The sequence below is a fragment of the Melozone crissalis genome, unplaced genomic scaffold, assembly GCF_028551555.1.
Source record: "Melozone crissalis strain CALT ecotype California unplaced genomic scaffold, PUWL_Pcris_2 ptg000042l_1, whole genome shotgun sequence".
Classification (NCBI taxonomy): domain Eukaryota; kingdom Metazoa; phylum Chordata; class Aves; order Passeriformes; family Passerellidae; genus Melozone; species Melozone crissalis.
Genome location: NW_026535820.1, coordinates 32,867,596 through 32,883,735, shown reverse-complemented (window position 1 = coordinate 32,883,735; position 16,140 = coordinate 32,867,596). Strand labels below are relative to the sequence as shown.

General features: G+C 45.2%; 1 protein-coding gene across 1 annotated transcript in view; it reads left to right on the top strand.

Annotated features, from left to right (window-relative positions):
- Window positions 1-2,493: 2,493 nt before the first annotated feature.
- Window positions 2,494-16,140, top strand: part of GABBR2 (gamma-aminobutyric acid type B receptor subunit 2) — a 457,309-nt gene continuing 443,662 nt past the window's right edge. The window contains exon 1 of the mRNA XM_054285350.1: window positions 2,494-3,444. Coding sequence (XP_054141325.1) covers window positions 3,136-3,444 — 309 coding nt within the window. The 5' untranslated portion in view covers window positions 2,494-3,135. The remainder of the gene's footprint in view (window positions 3,445-16,140) is intronic.

Below are 16,140 nucleotides of genomic sequence, written 5' to 3'. Positions count from 1 at the left end.
ATAGCAAGCTGAGAATGGCAAAACATCATTTAGCATATGATATTCTGGTTAAAAATAGCATTACACAAAATCAATATGGCACCTATTCCTGCTGGCATCCTAGGAATGTTCTTGGTGTTATGATAATCAATTTTCTGGAAGAAAATGAGTTGCTGGAAAGTTTGCAGGTGACAAACTGCTGGACAAGTCACTTGTACAAACAAAGGTCATAGTTTGATTTATTCCAGTGCAAGACCAAGCGCACAGGAGTAAGGAGGTAGGGGATGCTTTTAGGCAGTGCTGGCAGGAGTGGGGAGGGGCAAGAGCTGGATGCTTCTCTGGCTCTGGTCCAGGGGGTTTTCCAGATGCCTTCTGCCCCACCTGGGTCACAGAAACTGATGCCTTGAGAAGGCTGACCTAGAACAGAGGCTAGACAGAGTTAAAGAATAAAGTAGGTATTTATTAGAAGGCCTCAGTGGATACACCTTGGGCAGTACAAGAGCCCAGCCAGGGCTACACCCAAGATGAACCGAAACAGTCACAAAATGGACAACCGGTCATGAGGTCTCTCACTTTTATAAGTTCTGCTCCATTTGCATATTGGAGTTAACTGTCTAATTGTAGCTTTAGATTATGAAGTCCCATCCTTCTTGTTTTCTCCTCTTCAGTCCACTGTTTATCCTCTTGGGTCTGAAATTTGGACCATTTGTCCTTGGTCCCCAGCTAGAGAAGGAATTATTTTATCTTCTACTCCATGAAGAGAGCTTACTATCTCCTAATAGGAAGCTCAGAACTACACATTAAAGCAGTACAGAATTTGAAAAGTAGAAAAGCTAAAACCTGAGGCATCAAAAACATGGTGTAGATGATTTCATAAAGAGACATCCCCACAGGGACAACACTGCCTGGTCTGCCTGTAGGAATTAGGTTTCTCAACCTGCCAACCTGCCCAGCCTATGGAACTGGCGGGTACTGAGGGAGGCTGCAGCTTATGGCCCAGTGCAGGCAGGTCACAGAAGGGCCAGTTCAACATCATGTGGAAAAAGGAGCGGTGCATTGGAAGTGCCTCCAGGAATGATTCTTGAGGTGAGGGAAGGTTGGCCTTACTATTTTACAAAAGCAAAATGTGATTAATCTTAGCCCCTGTGTGTGGGAGAAGATCACTGATACTGCGTCCCCTTAAGCTAATAAAGGTATGATGAGACCTGGTGGTGGGAAGTTGGAATAAGACAAATTGATACAGAATATGAAATGCACCTTTCAGCAAACTAATTAATAATTGAAATGATTTATCAAGAGATGTGATGGACTCTTCATTACTGATGTCTTAAAGTCAACAGTGCTGGACGTCATTCTGAGTGAAAGGCTGTAACGCAACAACTGTTATGAAATTACTGGTGGAGAGCTTTTAGCCCAAGGTCAGATCTTACAGTCTTAGAATGTATTAATCCATGAAAATTCTTTCCAGTTTATTGCAGACATGCTGCCATTGCTCTGTAATATAAATTAGATGTATTAGGTTGATCTTCAAAGGTTTGCTTGGAGTGACCTCAGGAAATTTATGAATATGTATAAAAAGTGGGGTGCCTAAGGCAGGGTTAAGAAAAGTTTTGCATTTTGCCTGTACCACCTCCTGTAAGGGATCTACCTGAGATGAAACAGATCAGCGAACTGCTGCTCTGGGACTCTGCAGACCGTGGATCTGGGTGGGCAGTGTGAACGTGTTCCCTGGGGTGAGGGACAGCCTTGGAGCAACGCAAAAAGCCTTGGGCTGTCCATGGGATATGCCCCACAGCCACTGAGATGTGGAGGCAATTATTTAGGAGAACAGGCTATTCACAGGGTTGCGACAGCCCCCGGGAAAGCTCAGAGCCCTGCCGCAGCCTTAATATTTTCCTTTCTTCTATCCTTTTTTTTTTTTTTTTTTTTGTTGTAACCCGAGCGCTGTCAGGCTCCCCAAAACCCGCCAATTCTGCGGGAAAAAGAAACCGGTTTAAAAAAAAAAAAAAAGAAAGAAAACCCCCAAAACCCACGACTTGAGCTGTAGGAGAGGCGCCGCCGCTGCTGCGTGCCGCAGAGCTGCCGTGGCCCGGGCTGGCTGCGCGTGTGCGTGTGCGGGGCGCCGAGCCCGAGTGGGAGCGTGTCTGCGTGCCGCGTGTGAGGGCGGGAGCGTGCGCGGGGCCCGCCCGCGCCGGGCAGCGCTGCCGCGGGCTCCGCGCGTGTGCCAGCGGGTCGCGCGTGGGCACAGCCCGCGGGCCGCGGCTGCCGCCGGCCTCCCCTGCCCGCCCATGGGCAGCGGCCGCCGCTCGCACCTCCCCGCGCCCGCCCTGGCAGCTCCACCTGGAGAAGGTGCCCGACCCGCAGGCGGCCAGCGCTGATGCCGTGAAGAGGGAGCTCGGTCCGGCCCCCGCCGCCGCCGCCGCCTCACACTTTGCTCTGCCCCCGGCCGCGCATCCTGCCCGGCGGCTCTGCCCGAGCCGGAGGAAGGGCGCAGGCGGCACTCCGCGCCCGCGGCGGGGGCTGCCCCGGCTCCCGCGGAATGCGGCACTAGCACCCCCGCCCCGGCTCCGCTCCGCTCCCCTCCTCCGCCTCCCCGGCTCCAGGGGGGGGCTTTTTCCTCATCGGCGTTTTCTGCCGGAGCATCCCTTTTTTTTTTTTTTTCCCTTTTCACCCTTTTGGAGGAGGAGGAGGAGGGGGAAGGAAGGAAGTGTTCAATGAGGGCTGCTCGGCTCCCCCCCCCGCGCCTGAGAGGTGCTGTCCCTCCCTGAGCGGAGAGGGGGGAGAGCTGCCGGGGAGGCAGAGGCAGGTCCCGCTCCCTTGCTGTGCCGCGGGGAGAGCGGAGGAGGGTGGTGGGGAGAGTGTCTGTGTGTGCGTGGTGGTGGTGGTTATTTATTTATTTATTGCTCCTGGTGGTTGCAGCTGGCAGACCTGGGAAGGAGTAGGCGCCATTGCCAGAAGGATTATTGCCAGGGGAGGGGAGGGGGGGGGAAGAGAGAGGAGACCCCGAGGCACCCGAGGAAGCGGAGAGAGGCAGATCTTTCCCTCCCGCCTTCTGCCGCCGGGGGATGCGCCCAGACTGAGAGGGGCTCGGCTCTTCCGCCGCTCAGCCCGTTCCTCCACCCTCAGTCCTCCTCCTCCTCCTCCCCATCCAGCAGCATGCATCCCTCTTCGCGGAGACCGGCCGCTGCCACCTCCAGCCCTGCCATGCTTCTGCTGCTCCTGTGCCTGGGCTGGGCGCCGCCGGGCTGGGGCTGGTCGCGGGGCAGCTCCCGGGGGGCGGCCGGGCTGCGCCCCAACGCCACCACGCCGATCTCCATCATGGGCTTGATGCCGGTCAACCAGTCCGAGGAGGAGAGCAGGATCACCCAGGGAGTGCTACCCGCCGTGTATCTGGCCATGGATCAGATCCGCAACGAGTCCCTGCTCAGCCCCTATTACCTGGACCTGCTGGTCTACGACACGGAGGTAGGGACCGCCGCGGGCCCCCGCCGCCGGGCGCAGGGGGAGGCGCCGCCGCCCAGTCCCGGGGCGCTGCGGGTGCAGGGGCGCAAGGGCAGCGCGGACGCCCGGGCCGGGCTGCGGCTGCCGGCGGGGCCGTGCGCGCCGCCTCCGAGCCGCCTTGCCCGCCCGGCCCCGCAGGCTGCCGGCAGATGTGCGGGCACCGGCGGCGGAGCGGGGGGACGCGGGGCCGGCGGGCCGTATCCTGCCCGCCCGGTGTTACCAGGAGCGGCTGCCCCGGCAGCTGGGGCTCGCCCCGCCGCGCCAGGAGCGCCCCTGTCCGGGAGCCGCCTGCAGCGCGGGGGTGGGCCCGGACAGTGCCCGGGCTGGTGGGGGGTTCTGGTGGCGGTGGCCGGGATCCGGTGCCCTTGGCACGCACATACACCGGTGGGAGGAAAGCTGCCTCGCCCAGCGGAGCCGCGGCCGCAGCCCGGTGCCAGCCGCCACCCGCTCAGCAACAGATGCACTCCGGGCGCTCCGCTCCCCCGCGCCGCCAACGGGCTCACGCTGCCAGCCCGGCTTATCCCATGCGGCGGCGGGACGCGAAGGGCAGCGATCGCGGCCGTAGCTTGAGGAGGAGGAGGAGGGGGGAGAGGCTCTGGCGGGGGCTCCCTGAGATGCCCCCCGTGCCTGCCCCCGGCGGGAGCGGCTGGGCGCTCGCCCGCGGGTGCGCGGCAGCGGCGGCGGGGCGCGGAGGCGCTCGCTTCTCGGGAAGAACTAAATTTGGAGTGCCCGTCCCCGCGGAGCGCTGCCAGCGCGGCGGGATGCCTGCCCCCGTTCCGGAGCGCTGCCAGCGGCCGGTTCAGGACTGGGAGAGCGGGGAGCCCGGCTGAGCGAGGAAACACACTCCTTTTACCTGGGAGAGGGAGCAGGGAGCGAGGCGAGGGCTTTGTCGAGCTGGTTGCCACTACCAGCCGCCCACAACTGCCTTTGGTTTTTGTCACAACTTCAGTACCTGTGTTTGCGGAGGATACGCGCGGCTCCGGTACCGGGGCTCCCCTGAAGATGGCAGTCGCTTCTTGTGCAATGCTGGCGCCGGGGTTGGCTTCCAAGACAACCCCCGGTAAAGCAGGTGACTGCTGAAAATCTTGCCGGCTGTAATTTAAGGAAGCCCCCGTCTGCTCCCTTTGGGTTCTCAGGGTCCGGGGGGAACAAGCTGAGAGCAGCAATGACAGGCTGTACTGCTTCGTGACAGTGTTTGCGTCCCTGAAATGACTACCGAAGGCCTCTCCTTCCAGGGTGGCTGCTTTTTATTGGCATACATTTGTCATAGTGTGTTTTTTTAAAGATATCTCTGAGCAGAAATGCATGGAGGGCAATACTGCTGAAGATGTCACTTAGGAAGGAGCAGGCTGCCATCCTGTTGTGTTGTGTGAACAAGACTGGATACTGACAGGGAGTACAGGCGAGATCAACCTACAGTAGCTGCTTGTTTCCTTAAAAAAATGAATCTCAGGGAACTCTGCAATTGTAATGAAAAGAATTATGGGGATTTTCTGAATGGCATTACCTGTCTCATAAAGTGAGATGCATGTCAGGAAAAAATCACAGGTCTCCTAATCCTGTTTTCATTATGTTATTCTATATTAGTTTTTCCCTTGGAAAGAATTCTATCCAATTCTTTCCCTTGGATAGAATTATTACAAAATATGCATAGGAATTAGAGGAGCCTAGGCAGGATGTCCCTTCTTCATACAGTAATATTTTAATCAATCAGGTGCTGCGCTTTATTGCAGTCAAAATATTGTCGCGTTCTTCATAGCGATTTTGGGTTCTAGGTTAGGTAGTTATCATAAACATATTCAGGAAAAACATTACCGTGTTTATTCTGGAATGAGTATCAGTTTCTTAAAAATTGCATTTTTACTGCTTGGTACTCCAGGGGCATAAGAAATCAGAGTCTTGTTGCCAGCTTGCTGTGTTGCTTTGAATGCTTTTAAGCAATTAATACATGGATGGTTACGGAATGCTAAGTCAGGTGAATGTATGTGTTTGGAGTACAGTTGGGTCATTACTGCGTGCTTAATAGTGACAAGTAAATAAGTTAGTGTCCACAAGGAGTGCTGGATTGACTGCACCCAAACGGAGTGGACGAGTGCCTGGAATAGCCATTAAATACCTAATGGCAGCACAAACTTTTCCCCTCGGTTCAGGCATTACCTTTTTTACTTCAGTGCACTTAGAGTAAGCAGGAAGGTAGCTGGCTCATCATGCCCGCTTGATTCTCAGCCTATTTTCTGAGGCTGCCAATAAATAGATATGCCTGAAGGGGCCTGGATCCTTATCATTGCATAATCAGAGGCCAGGGAGTAGCTCTCCCTCTCAGGGCTTCACAGGTGGTGCTTGTGACATTGTTGGCTCTTGAAAGAGAGAATGTAGAGCCTTGAACACATGGGATTTTTTAATAGCTTGAGAAATAATTGCAGTATATTTATAATGCTTAGGAAATGTATGGCAGTGATTTACTAACTCACGTATTCTCCCTTGTGTCTCTCCAAAATCCCTCATTGTTGCAGTCTGATCCTTGTATTGCAATTTTCCGTAATGCTTTAACTAAGTGCTTGTGAAAAACAATAATGAAAATAAACAGACTAGACTGGTCTTTTTATTCTTTATTATGCATTAAGGTTCATTCTGTCAGAATTGAACTGAATATTCTGTCTGGCTTGATAGTTCTGGTTTGGATAAGGAAGCATCATAATGCCTTTACTTTCTGACCAGCCATCTGAAGAACTGCAGTGTGCCTTCTAAGGTCAATTGTTGTTTGTCAGCACTTGAACTCGTTAACCTTTGAGGACATGAGCAGCAGCTCTAGTGTTTTTCAAAGTATTTAAATTGAATTAACCACTTAAGTAAAAGGTGTACTTTATGACTCAGCTGAGATTGTGTGAATTACGTCTTTGTTATGAAATATGACCACAGGTTACATCACATACAAAAATGCAGAGGCTTCTGTTCTGGGTATTTTTTATCTTTAAATGTGCTCGGAGTGTGATCCTGATCCAGTCTATTTTGGTACTTCATGGGCATGTCTTTATCTATTTGGGCATTCCTGTGCAGACTCAGCCAATAAAATGAAGCGCAGATGTAGGCATTTGCAGAACTCTGGTCTAAGTGACTTTACTTTGTGCTGTTCATTTCGATGAGAGTGGGAGTCTCTCTCTAGATGAGACTCTTGGGCAAAATTTCATAATTGTGTTATTTGAGAAACTCAAAAATTTATAAAGTGATGTCTAAAGAGTCTCATCCAAACCCCATTGAAATTAATGGCAGTAAATGCACCAATTCCAGCAGCCCTTGGACCAAGTCCTAGAAGTTAAGGGTGCTTGATAGCTTATGGCTTCAGATAACAACCATGATACAATATTTCTTTTCATTTTTTCCATCCCTGTGATTGTAGCTTTAGTTGGTTCAAAAAGAAAAGAAATAGTTTGCAAAATAATGAAAGAAAAGCCTCTACAAACACTAGATACAGCTGAAGATACGCATAAATCAAGAACGATTATTTCAACGTAAGCACCCTGACACACATCTGTTGCAGGAAAAAAGCAGAATAACTCTAAAAAAAAGGAATTAATCATTCTAGTCGACCCTATTATACATGTCAAAAGTATTTAATTTGCATCAGGCAAAAACTGACCATATGGTAACTGGAGGAAGAGGCATTGTGGAAGAAGGCAAGGGAAGTCAATGGAAGTTGGATATCTGTCCTTCTACATCTGGACATCTTCCCTCAGATATGCATTGGATTTTCTTATTTCTTGTAGGAGCAGTGCTGCAAGTGCAGACAGTATGGGTTTTTTTTTTTTAATCTAAACATGCATAGTCAAGAAAGCACTTGTTTCTGAAAATCAAAGTGCGTTTTGACAAGCTAAAAAAATCTTCCTGAAGTGGATATATTATCACAAAGAGGAAAGAATATTTGTACTGGTGAGATGAGATTATTTAATTTTCTCTAACTACAACAAACACCTTGTGGTAAGCATGATATAATCTCATTTTTTGTGAAATAATACATTCTAATACCTTTAAATAGCGGGTTGGTATAGAGGGAGGAGCTCTGGAAAATGCGCAGGATTCCACAAAATCTGAAGGAACAAGTGAGCTTATTGATATTTGAGACATATTTGCCTTTTTCTATTCTGTAACTAAGTAGAAAGTGCCTTTCCTAATTTATGTGTCAAGAAATTACAGTTTAGGTGTAGTATGTGTAGACTTTATCTTTGTTTCCTTCTTCTTTTTTACTAAAAAAGTGCATGTTTTCAGTAAAACTCTCAAGGCTTAAGAAGGACCATGCACCCATCTGAGTCATTTTCACCAGCTGTTCTAAGTTTTAAAGGACCCTGAGCCCCCAAATAAAGATGCCCCTTCCAGAAAGTCCTATCATGAGCGGTGTCAACAGAACCCACTCATGTCCTGTTCCTGCAAGTGGAAGTAAGAAAACTGTTCACTTTTGCTGAGTATGGGGAGCAATTCCAGAAACAGGAGAGCAGGTCTGTGTCAGTGGTACGGGATAAGGTGTCTGTGCACTGGAGCTCCACAAGGTGGTTCTCAGAGAGGGACAAACAGCTGCTGGCTGCTGTCTGAAAAACTCCTCCATTACCATAACAGGGCTGAACAGGGGCACCTCTACCCCCGAAAGAAGTGCATGTGATGTGTTGGTTAGGCCCTCTGTCTTGGGAGGCATCGATCCAAGTCCCTCCCTGGATTTGCAAGAGGAAGCACGATGTACCACAGTCAAGTGGGGTCTCTGGGGTGAGCCCTGTGATGCTTGTGAGTGCTCTGAGCACTAAACTGGAGCCTTATTTTGATTTCTGGAGTGCTCACAATGGGACAGGTGAGGCTGTGTTGTGGTCATCTGAGGGTAACAGCTGAATACATGGGAGAAGTCAGGGTCTGAAAGAGGGTACAGTTAACAGCAGACAGAGCTGGCAGACATTTGTTCTTGTGTCATCAGGTGAGCATGTGTCTGGCACACGTTGAGGCAGTTGGATAATTTCTTACCTTTAAATATTACTGAGTACTTGTGCTGTCTGATATTTGCAGAGAGGGAGGCATTAAAATGCACTACACTGCGTGTATGGTGCCAGTCACTGTCTGCTCTGCTGGTGACTCTCTGCTTGGAAGGGACATCTTTAAATAGTCACTGTCCCCTCTGACTTCCGAGTAACATGACTCCAACATAACCTCCTTTTGCTTCAGAGTTTTGTAAACTTGGAGGGAAGAAGCTGAAAGTTAAGTGTTTATGTTAATTCCATGCTGGCTTCTGCGCTGATGTTAAGGTGTGGGTGGGGAGAGGAGAGAAATCATGTATTCACTGCACCCACTCCTCTGGGTGCGGATCCCAGACCTGCAGAATGTACATCCTCTAAATATCTCTGCAAAGAGATTAAAGCCAGTTTCTGGCATATGTCTTGCAATCTCTTGTATAACTTATCCTATGCATACTGCAAAACACACTCTTATGGAATCTTTAGATTCAAATGCCAAACGTGCTCCATCAGCACGGAAAAACTATTTTTTGGGACTAAATATAGGAAATAGTATTTATTTGCATTTGAAGAAAGTAGAAAGGCCCTGTCCTCTTACATCAGCCAGAGTTAATTACTCAAGTTTGTGGAAAGGATGGGATGTAACATCCTGGTGATAACTGTGAAGAAAATATTTGTAAGAGGAAAACAGAGAGGAAGGAGCTAGATGAGAGAGATTTAATGATAGCATTCACAAAGAAAGTTGTTGATATACTGTTTATATTATTTTAATTAAATACATGTAACTATTTAGAATTACATCATAGCATTGCATGTCAAGGCTGCAAAACACCACCTTGCATTAATAATGTGAATATGATGATACATGTGCATATCAAGCTTTGTTCTCTGCTTTCAATTTCATTGCTTTATGGACCTTTTCATGGCATAAGGCAGAAGAATAATGCCTTTGAGCAAACTGTAGAATCTGGGAACCAAACAAAACTCAAGTGGATACCATTGCTGTGATAGAAAGGAGATGCTTTTCCTTAGAAGGGTTGAACCATTGCATGGGGAAGTCTGGCTCAAGGAATCAAGTGGTGAAAGTTAACAGAGGAAAACCCCTCATTATTCCTTTTGATTTGAATAATTTTTGGAGCAGCTGGGGTTAGCAGAGATGTGTGCTGAGATCAGTGAGCACAGCTATGACTCAGGCTTGTGGAGATGTCTGTTAATACACAGCAGCCCCATATATCCCAGGAAGCCTATTTCAGACTGTGGGATTCCAAACTGAGATGGTGCAGTGCATATACATGACATTTTTTCAAATTTATTTTTGTACTAGGAATCTTGGATCTAAATCAGTGACAGAGCCTCTAACTTTTCAGCAGCCAGATGCACTCTGATTTGTGGGTCTAGCTGAGCTAGAAATGAGATTTGCAGTACCTTTGTGGTTCTTGGGCTCCTGCATTAATGGCCCAGTGGCCTGACTCCTGAAGCGAGCTCCTTCAGCTACAGCCTGAGAACAGGTGGAATATGTTTTCAGTCACCCTGTGTCTCCCCTTGCCATGCCACTGATGCTAAGCAGGGATTTCTCTACTTGCAAAGGCTTTTGCTGTGGGTAAAATCTGGTGGATTTGGGGACTGCTTGATACTGCCTGCTGAGTGGAAATGGGGCATACTGACTGGCAAACACTTTTTTGAATTTTGTTTTTTCGCCTTGTGATGGAATAGCCTGCTAAGTCAGTGATTGATGATCAATTTCTGTGCCATTAATTTTTCATTATCATCTGCCTTTATTTCTGATGGTTTTATCTATAGTATTTTTCAAACGAGTTTTCTCAAATGTGAAGAGGAAAGCTAACAAATTAAAGACAAATATCCACCTTCTGCCTGAAACCTATACCCACAAAGAATGAAAAATATGGGCGCTAATTCAGCAGGGATGTCCAAATTTTTGTTAGTGAGGCTTCTGAGACATGAAGGGCCAGATAATGGACTAATTGCTTTAAAGTGAACATCAGGACTTTGAGTGATAGGATTAGAAAACTTAGGTTTCCCTCTATGGCCATGGTACTTGCCTTAAATAATTAATGAGTTCTAAGATCAGAGGACCATTAGGATTATCCACATTTTACAATACAGACCACGTATTTCAGCCTGCACTGCTGCAAACTAGAATATGTACTTCAGAAAACCTTTCTATCTTGTCTTAAGGATACCCTGAAATCGTTGTCCCTGGACAACTTTTTTCTGTGATTTGCTTGTTATTTCCAGCTTAATCTTTGCTGACCCTGCAGCCACTGAAGCCATGAGAGGAGCAGCTCCAATTTTTTTTCACATACACCTCCATCCCTGCAATACCTCAGCAGCTGCAGACTCAGGACATCACCAGCAGAAGAGGGGGATCAAGGCTTTCTGACTTTTATGGCTGTCTAGGGGATTCTTCCCTTTTCTGAAGGACTCTGGTGGATTGGATCTTGATGGAATCAGAAAACTTCTTCGCTTTGTGAGACATAAAGTCACAGACTTTATGTGGAAACCTTGAATGCTTGCTTCTTTGCAAGCTGGGTCTGCCAGGTTCATGTGCTCTGTCACTGAGTAGATGGCTCTGCAGAACGTTTTTTGAATCCTTGGCTGAACTGATTTTCTTTTTCTTTACCCCCACCTTTTTTGTAAGACCCTTTTTGCCACAATCCTCATCAGAGGAACTTACCGTGTCTGTCTGATTAAGTTATTTCCATAATGTCTTTTATTTTATTTATTTGAATCATCACCACCATGTATCTCTAAAAGAATCTATTTGTTGAATCTTTTATGTCCTTAAAGTAGTTATGTATTCTAATTTACCATTTATCTAGGGTAGGCCTCAGCTTCTGCTGCAGCTTCGTTGAACTGCAGAATTATGTGAAGATTCATACACACAATAGGTGTCTAAGTAACCATTTTACATCCAAAACCTCCAGGGAGAAGTAGTAAGAGGCCCCTTTTGGGATGCTAATTAACTTCCTTTCCACTGTTTACTGCTCCTGTTTTCACAGGGATTTAAGTCTTTTTCTAGCAAAGAATAAATCTCATTCTTTAATATCTTTAACTCTATATGAAGGGACAATTTTTGACAGACTAACACTTAGTGTGGTATAAAATACAACATGTAAAAATTTTCAGGCCTTGTCATTCAGATGTGCACCCGTGTTTATCTTGCCAGCGCGGTGTAGGTATATTTTGGTGTACACATATGGTATAAAAATATTAAGCTCTGTGTTTTTGTGGGGTCTTCCATATAATTTTAAAGTTCCGTAGAAGCACCATGGGTTTTGCTTTCTATTTCCTCCTGTGAATTTGGCAAGACCGAAGTATTAATAATTTACAGGAGGTTGATCAAGGGAGAAAGCCAACTTCCTCTTTTATTCCCCATCCACTTTTGCTAAAAATTATATGCAGGACAAAATTCCGTGTTGTTGGCGAGTATCTAATCTGGAGGGATGTGCTAGTGGCAACAAGATTTTGTGCGATGTAGCAAAATAAATTAAGTTCCAATAGCTGCCTGTGTATAAAGTGATACAAAAAGTTTTGCATTTTAAACTTAGCCAAGCTCCCCTCTGCCCCTCATTTTTTTGCTGAGAGGCATGCTAATAGTATCAGCTCCACATCACTTTTTCCTTTGGTTTTTTTTTTTTTTTTTTTTAAAGGTTTCTAGTTAGGTCCCTGAACTAAAGATTTGCTTTCCAAAAAGCACGGAGTGATTTGCATTTTCTGTCAACAACAGTGGGAATTGCTGAATGCTCAGCACTTTAGAAAGCCAGCCCACCTATGAAAATGCAGAGTTTCTATGAGGAGGAGACCTAGAATTGCCACTTTTAATTAACAACAAAGGCACTCATCGTTACTTGCTTTACAGTTTCAAATTGCCTGGTGGAATAAAATGCTGATTTCATTCAGCCTTTGGGATAGAAATCCTTTCAGGATCAATGGCAGTATTAAATATCTTTTTAAATTAGATTACCACATCTCAAGAATCTTGTAGTTGAGAAATAAGCAAGGTACAGTATTTTTAAAAAACAATCAATCAAAAAATAGTCATTTTTACAATTAACACATATTTGAAAATGGTGTTTGACCTTGGCAAAAAATAACAGCTTGTATAAAATAAGCAAAAGGAGTGACATGGTGGGAGTACTATGTTCCTAGGGCCTTGTTACTCAAGGCAGGTCTGTATGGCTGGCATGATTGTGTCACTGGTGGGTATCAGGAGGTGTTATCTCAATGTCAGCAGAAGCCCTTACTGTAGTTGCAACAGCAAACATATTTTTTTTTCTGACAAAGGTTATTTAGTTAAAAGGGGATAGTTTACTAGAGGACAGAAAGTGTGTTTTCCTTAGCTGCTCAAAAGTTTGGTATTATTAGAAATCATTTTTCCATCCACAATAGAGCAGGTTACAGACTAAGCCACCTCTGAATGTTAAACTAGACAGAAAGAATTGCTGATTTGGGGTTTTTTCCCTCACTGTTTTATGCATTCTTGTGTCTTTCTTCTCAATCTTTTGCAGTTTGTCATCTTTATTCTCAAAGTGCTGCCACTAGAATTTCATCTATTACTTCAGGAATAATCTCACCATTGCTGTAAATACTAGTAATTTTATCTCTTTTCTTCAAGCCTTTTGTTCAGAATGGAGGAAATTAATTTGATCTCTGTGTTGCACTGCTGGGAAAAAGGAAAAGGAGGCAGAGAGATTTTCAGCCTACACACAAGGAGTCAGACACTAGGTTTTGAGGCAAAACAGAATTTTCATTTCAAATGAAAATTTTAATTTCAAGATGATCTTGAAGGTCTCTTCCAACTTAGTCATTCTGTGAATTTTGTGAATTCTGTGATGTAGATAGCCTGCACATTTGGATGGTGCTGTGGGAGGTAAAGAATTGTATCTGGATAGCAGTTACTTAAAAAGCTGGGACATGTTACAGCACACAGTAGTATCTTGATAGTGAAGTGCTCTTGGCAGTAGGTAGAGGCTTGGTCTCAATGTCAGAACAGGAGTTTCCTTCCACAAGAAATGCGTTGGTTTCCAGTACATTACCAAGGTTTCTTAGGATGTGTGAGTGCTCTGTACTCTAATTACTCTGAGCGATTAAGCAACAAGAGCGGAGACACGTGGGACAAGAAAGGGTGAATGATAACCTGCTTTGAAAAAAACTAACATGTGAGCCTGGGATTAGAACATCCTATAAATGTTAATGGCTGTTACTCAAGGGGGAGGAAGCTGTGTGTGGGAGGCATGAGGTGACATGTAGCTTAAATATATAGCCAGTCTTTAACACAGTTAATACAGTCTATAATCAAGCTTTTACATGAACTAATAACTGTTTAAGTGATTTACAGTTCAGAAATACTTATCAGGGGATTGAGAATTGAATTTTAAATGCTGTAAAATTTGAGGATAATGTGGCAAGGAGGACAACACTGAAAAGATTCCTCCTTTTGCCTTTGGAAAGTATTGGCTGTAGAGGACACATTTATGCCAGGTGTTTGGGGTTTTTTCTATTTTTAAGTTCTCAGGGATTGTGCTTCTACGAGGGAGCACAATTTCCTCCTACAGTTTCCCTCTCTGAATATTACTCAGTTTGTGTGGAACTCACAAAGGAGATGCCAACAGTGAGTCATCTGGTCACCAGCTCTGTCCTAAGGTTTTCAGCTAAATCTTGCAAAAGCTCCTTTAATGTACTGAACAACAGTGATTGACCTTTGGTAAAACCCCCCAAAACAGTGTGGAAGGCAGTGTTTAAAGTCAAATGGCCTTCTTTTCCTGACACTGAAATCAAGTTTCAAAGTCAGTGCTATTTCAAATGCTTCACATTTGAGAAGTGGATGTAAAATGCAATGAGTTGATTTATCATCTTAAAATTTCCCCATTGTTATATTTTAGTAGTAACTTTTGAGGGTGTTGGGCAAACTCACTTGAAAGACTCTATCTTCAAATGTGAAACAGAGGCTTAGTTATCTGCTTTTGTAGGTAATAAGCCTCAGGAATGCTATTCTGAAAATGAAGATTATACCTGTATGATCAGTCAGGAGCATGGCAAATATAGCTATTTTATTCATAAAAATGAAAACGCAGGGCAGGTTTTGATGCAAGCTTTACAGGATTAGTTAGCAATAAAAATACTATATAAGAAACAATTGTCTGGTTAAGTAGTTAAATGTTTCTGTCAGGAAGCAGATTTTCAGGACACAAGTGACAGGAGGCTCCTGTAATTCATAATCTTGTTTGCTCCTTTGCCAGGCATGGGTTAAATGCAGCAATGCTGAGGGCACCCAGCAGTAGCACCAGAAGAGAAAAAGACAGGTCTAGATTGAAGCTGGTCATGGGTCTGTAGAATAAGGTGATGCTCCCTTAAATGTGTGTCCATCCGTATGGTGCTGAAAATTATCTCTTAGCCTCTGACTTGCCATTGTCCCCTTATCAATTTAAAGGCACTGGCTGGGCAACAGGGGTTCAGTGCAGTGTGCTGGCAGATTTGTGCCTTTTGAAATGCTAAAGAGGATATTGGATAGTCAAACCACATTTTTTGTTACCTACCTATGAGCCAAAGCTATGACTCAGTGGAGGCCCATTTCCTCACTTAGTTGATGAGGAGATTTGGGGATAGGAAGAGCAGTTCAGAGCCCCTTATCTGCTGAGGTTTGGCAGCATGAATGCCTGCTTTCTTCTCCTCTTCATTAGTGCAGTCAATGCTGAAATAATTTGTAAGGAAGGCTGGTCCAAGAACTGTTCACCAACAAAATCCCATTTAAGCCTCTAAGGAAGGTATTAAATGGGATTTAAGCAACATCTTGGCCTATACTGGCTGTCTGCTCAGGGAAGAGGTTCATCTTAAGTTAAAAAAAATGTTCTAAAATATGTTTTCAGTGATCACATTATAGAATCATAAGGCTGAGGAATGGAAAATACCTATTAAGTCATTTTGTTAAATTGTTGCTATGCAGACTGTGCTATGAGAGTGTGCTTCCTACTTCATGTTGTGCCCAGACAATGTGTTAAATTTCTTGGTCTAGGAAATATCCATAAGAAATGTTGATCTTACTGCATTTGATCTGGCCATGGCCTTGCACAGGAAGAAAGCCAGTATCTCTTTCCCCACATGAAGGGCTCCATGCAGCCTTGCTGCTTTCTCACTATGGGCAATGGTGAGGAAAAAAATCAAAGGCTTTTTGCAAGGTTTTTTCTCCACCCTAAACAAGAGCATTTCTATTTCACTTTGTTTTTGTGTATAAGAATGCATTGGGCTCTTTTCTTGTCCATCCAGTTGCACAAGTGTGTTGGCAGAAGGGTCACTGTGGACAATTAGTGATTAATTGAGAGTATCTCCTGCTTGGAGCTATTTGCTGGGTCCAAGGTGGACATTTTTTCCTTACTTATACCTACACATTTTAATCTTATTTATCTGTTTATTTCCATGCCCTCATGTCATGTGACATATATATTGTAATTATAAATTAGAATGTTTATAACTAGAATTTATGTGGAGATTTTCTGTAAAAACTTCTTAGTTGCATGTCAGTTTCAGAATAATTTGTTGACCTGTAATGCCATGTTTTTAAAATTAAAATTAGACAGACTACCCTTACTTTCTGCAGCAAAGTAATGCTTCCTTTTTTTAAAAAATGTCAGCCATTCACAAAATAAATTGCCAA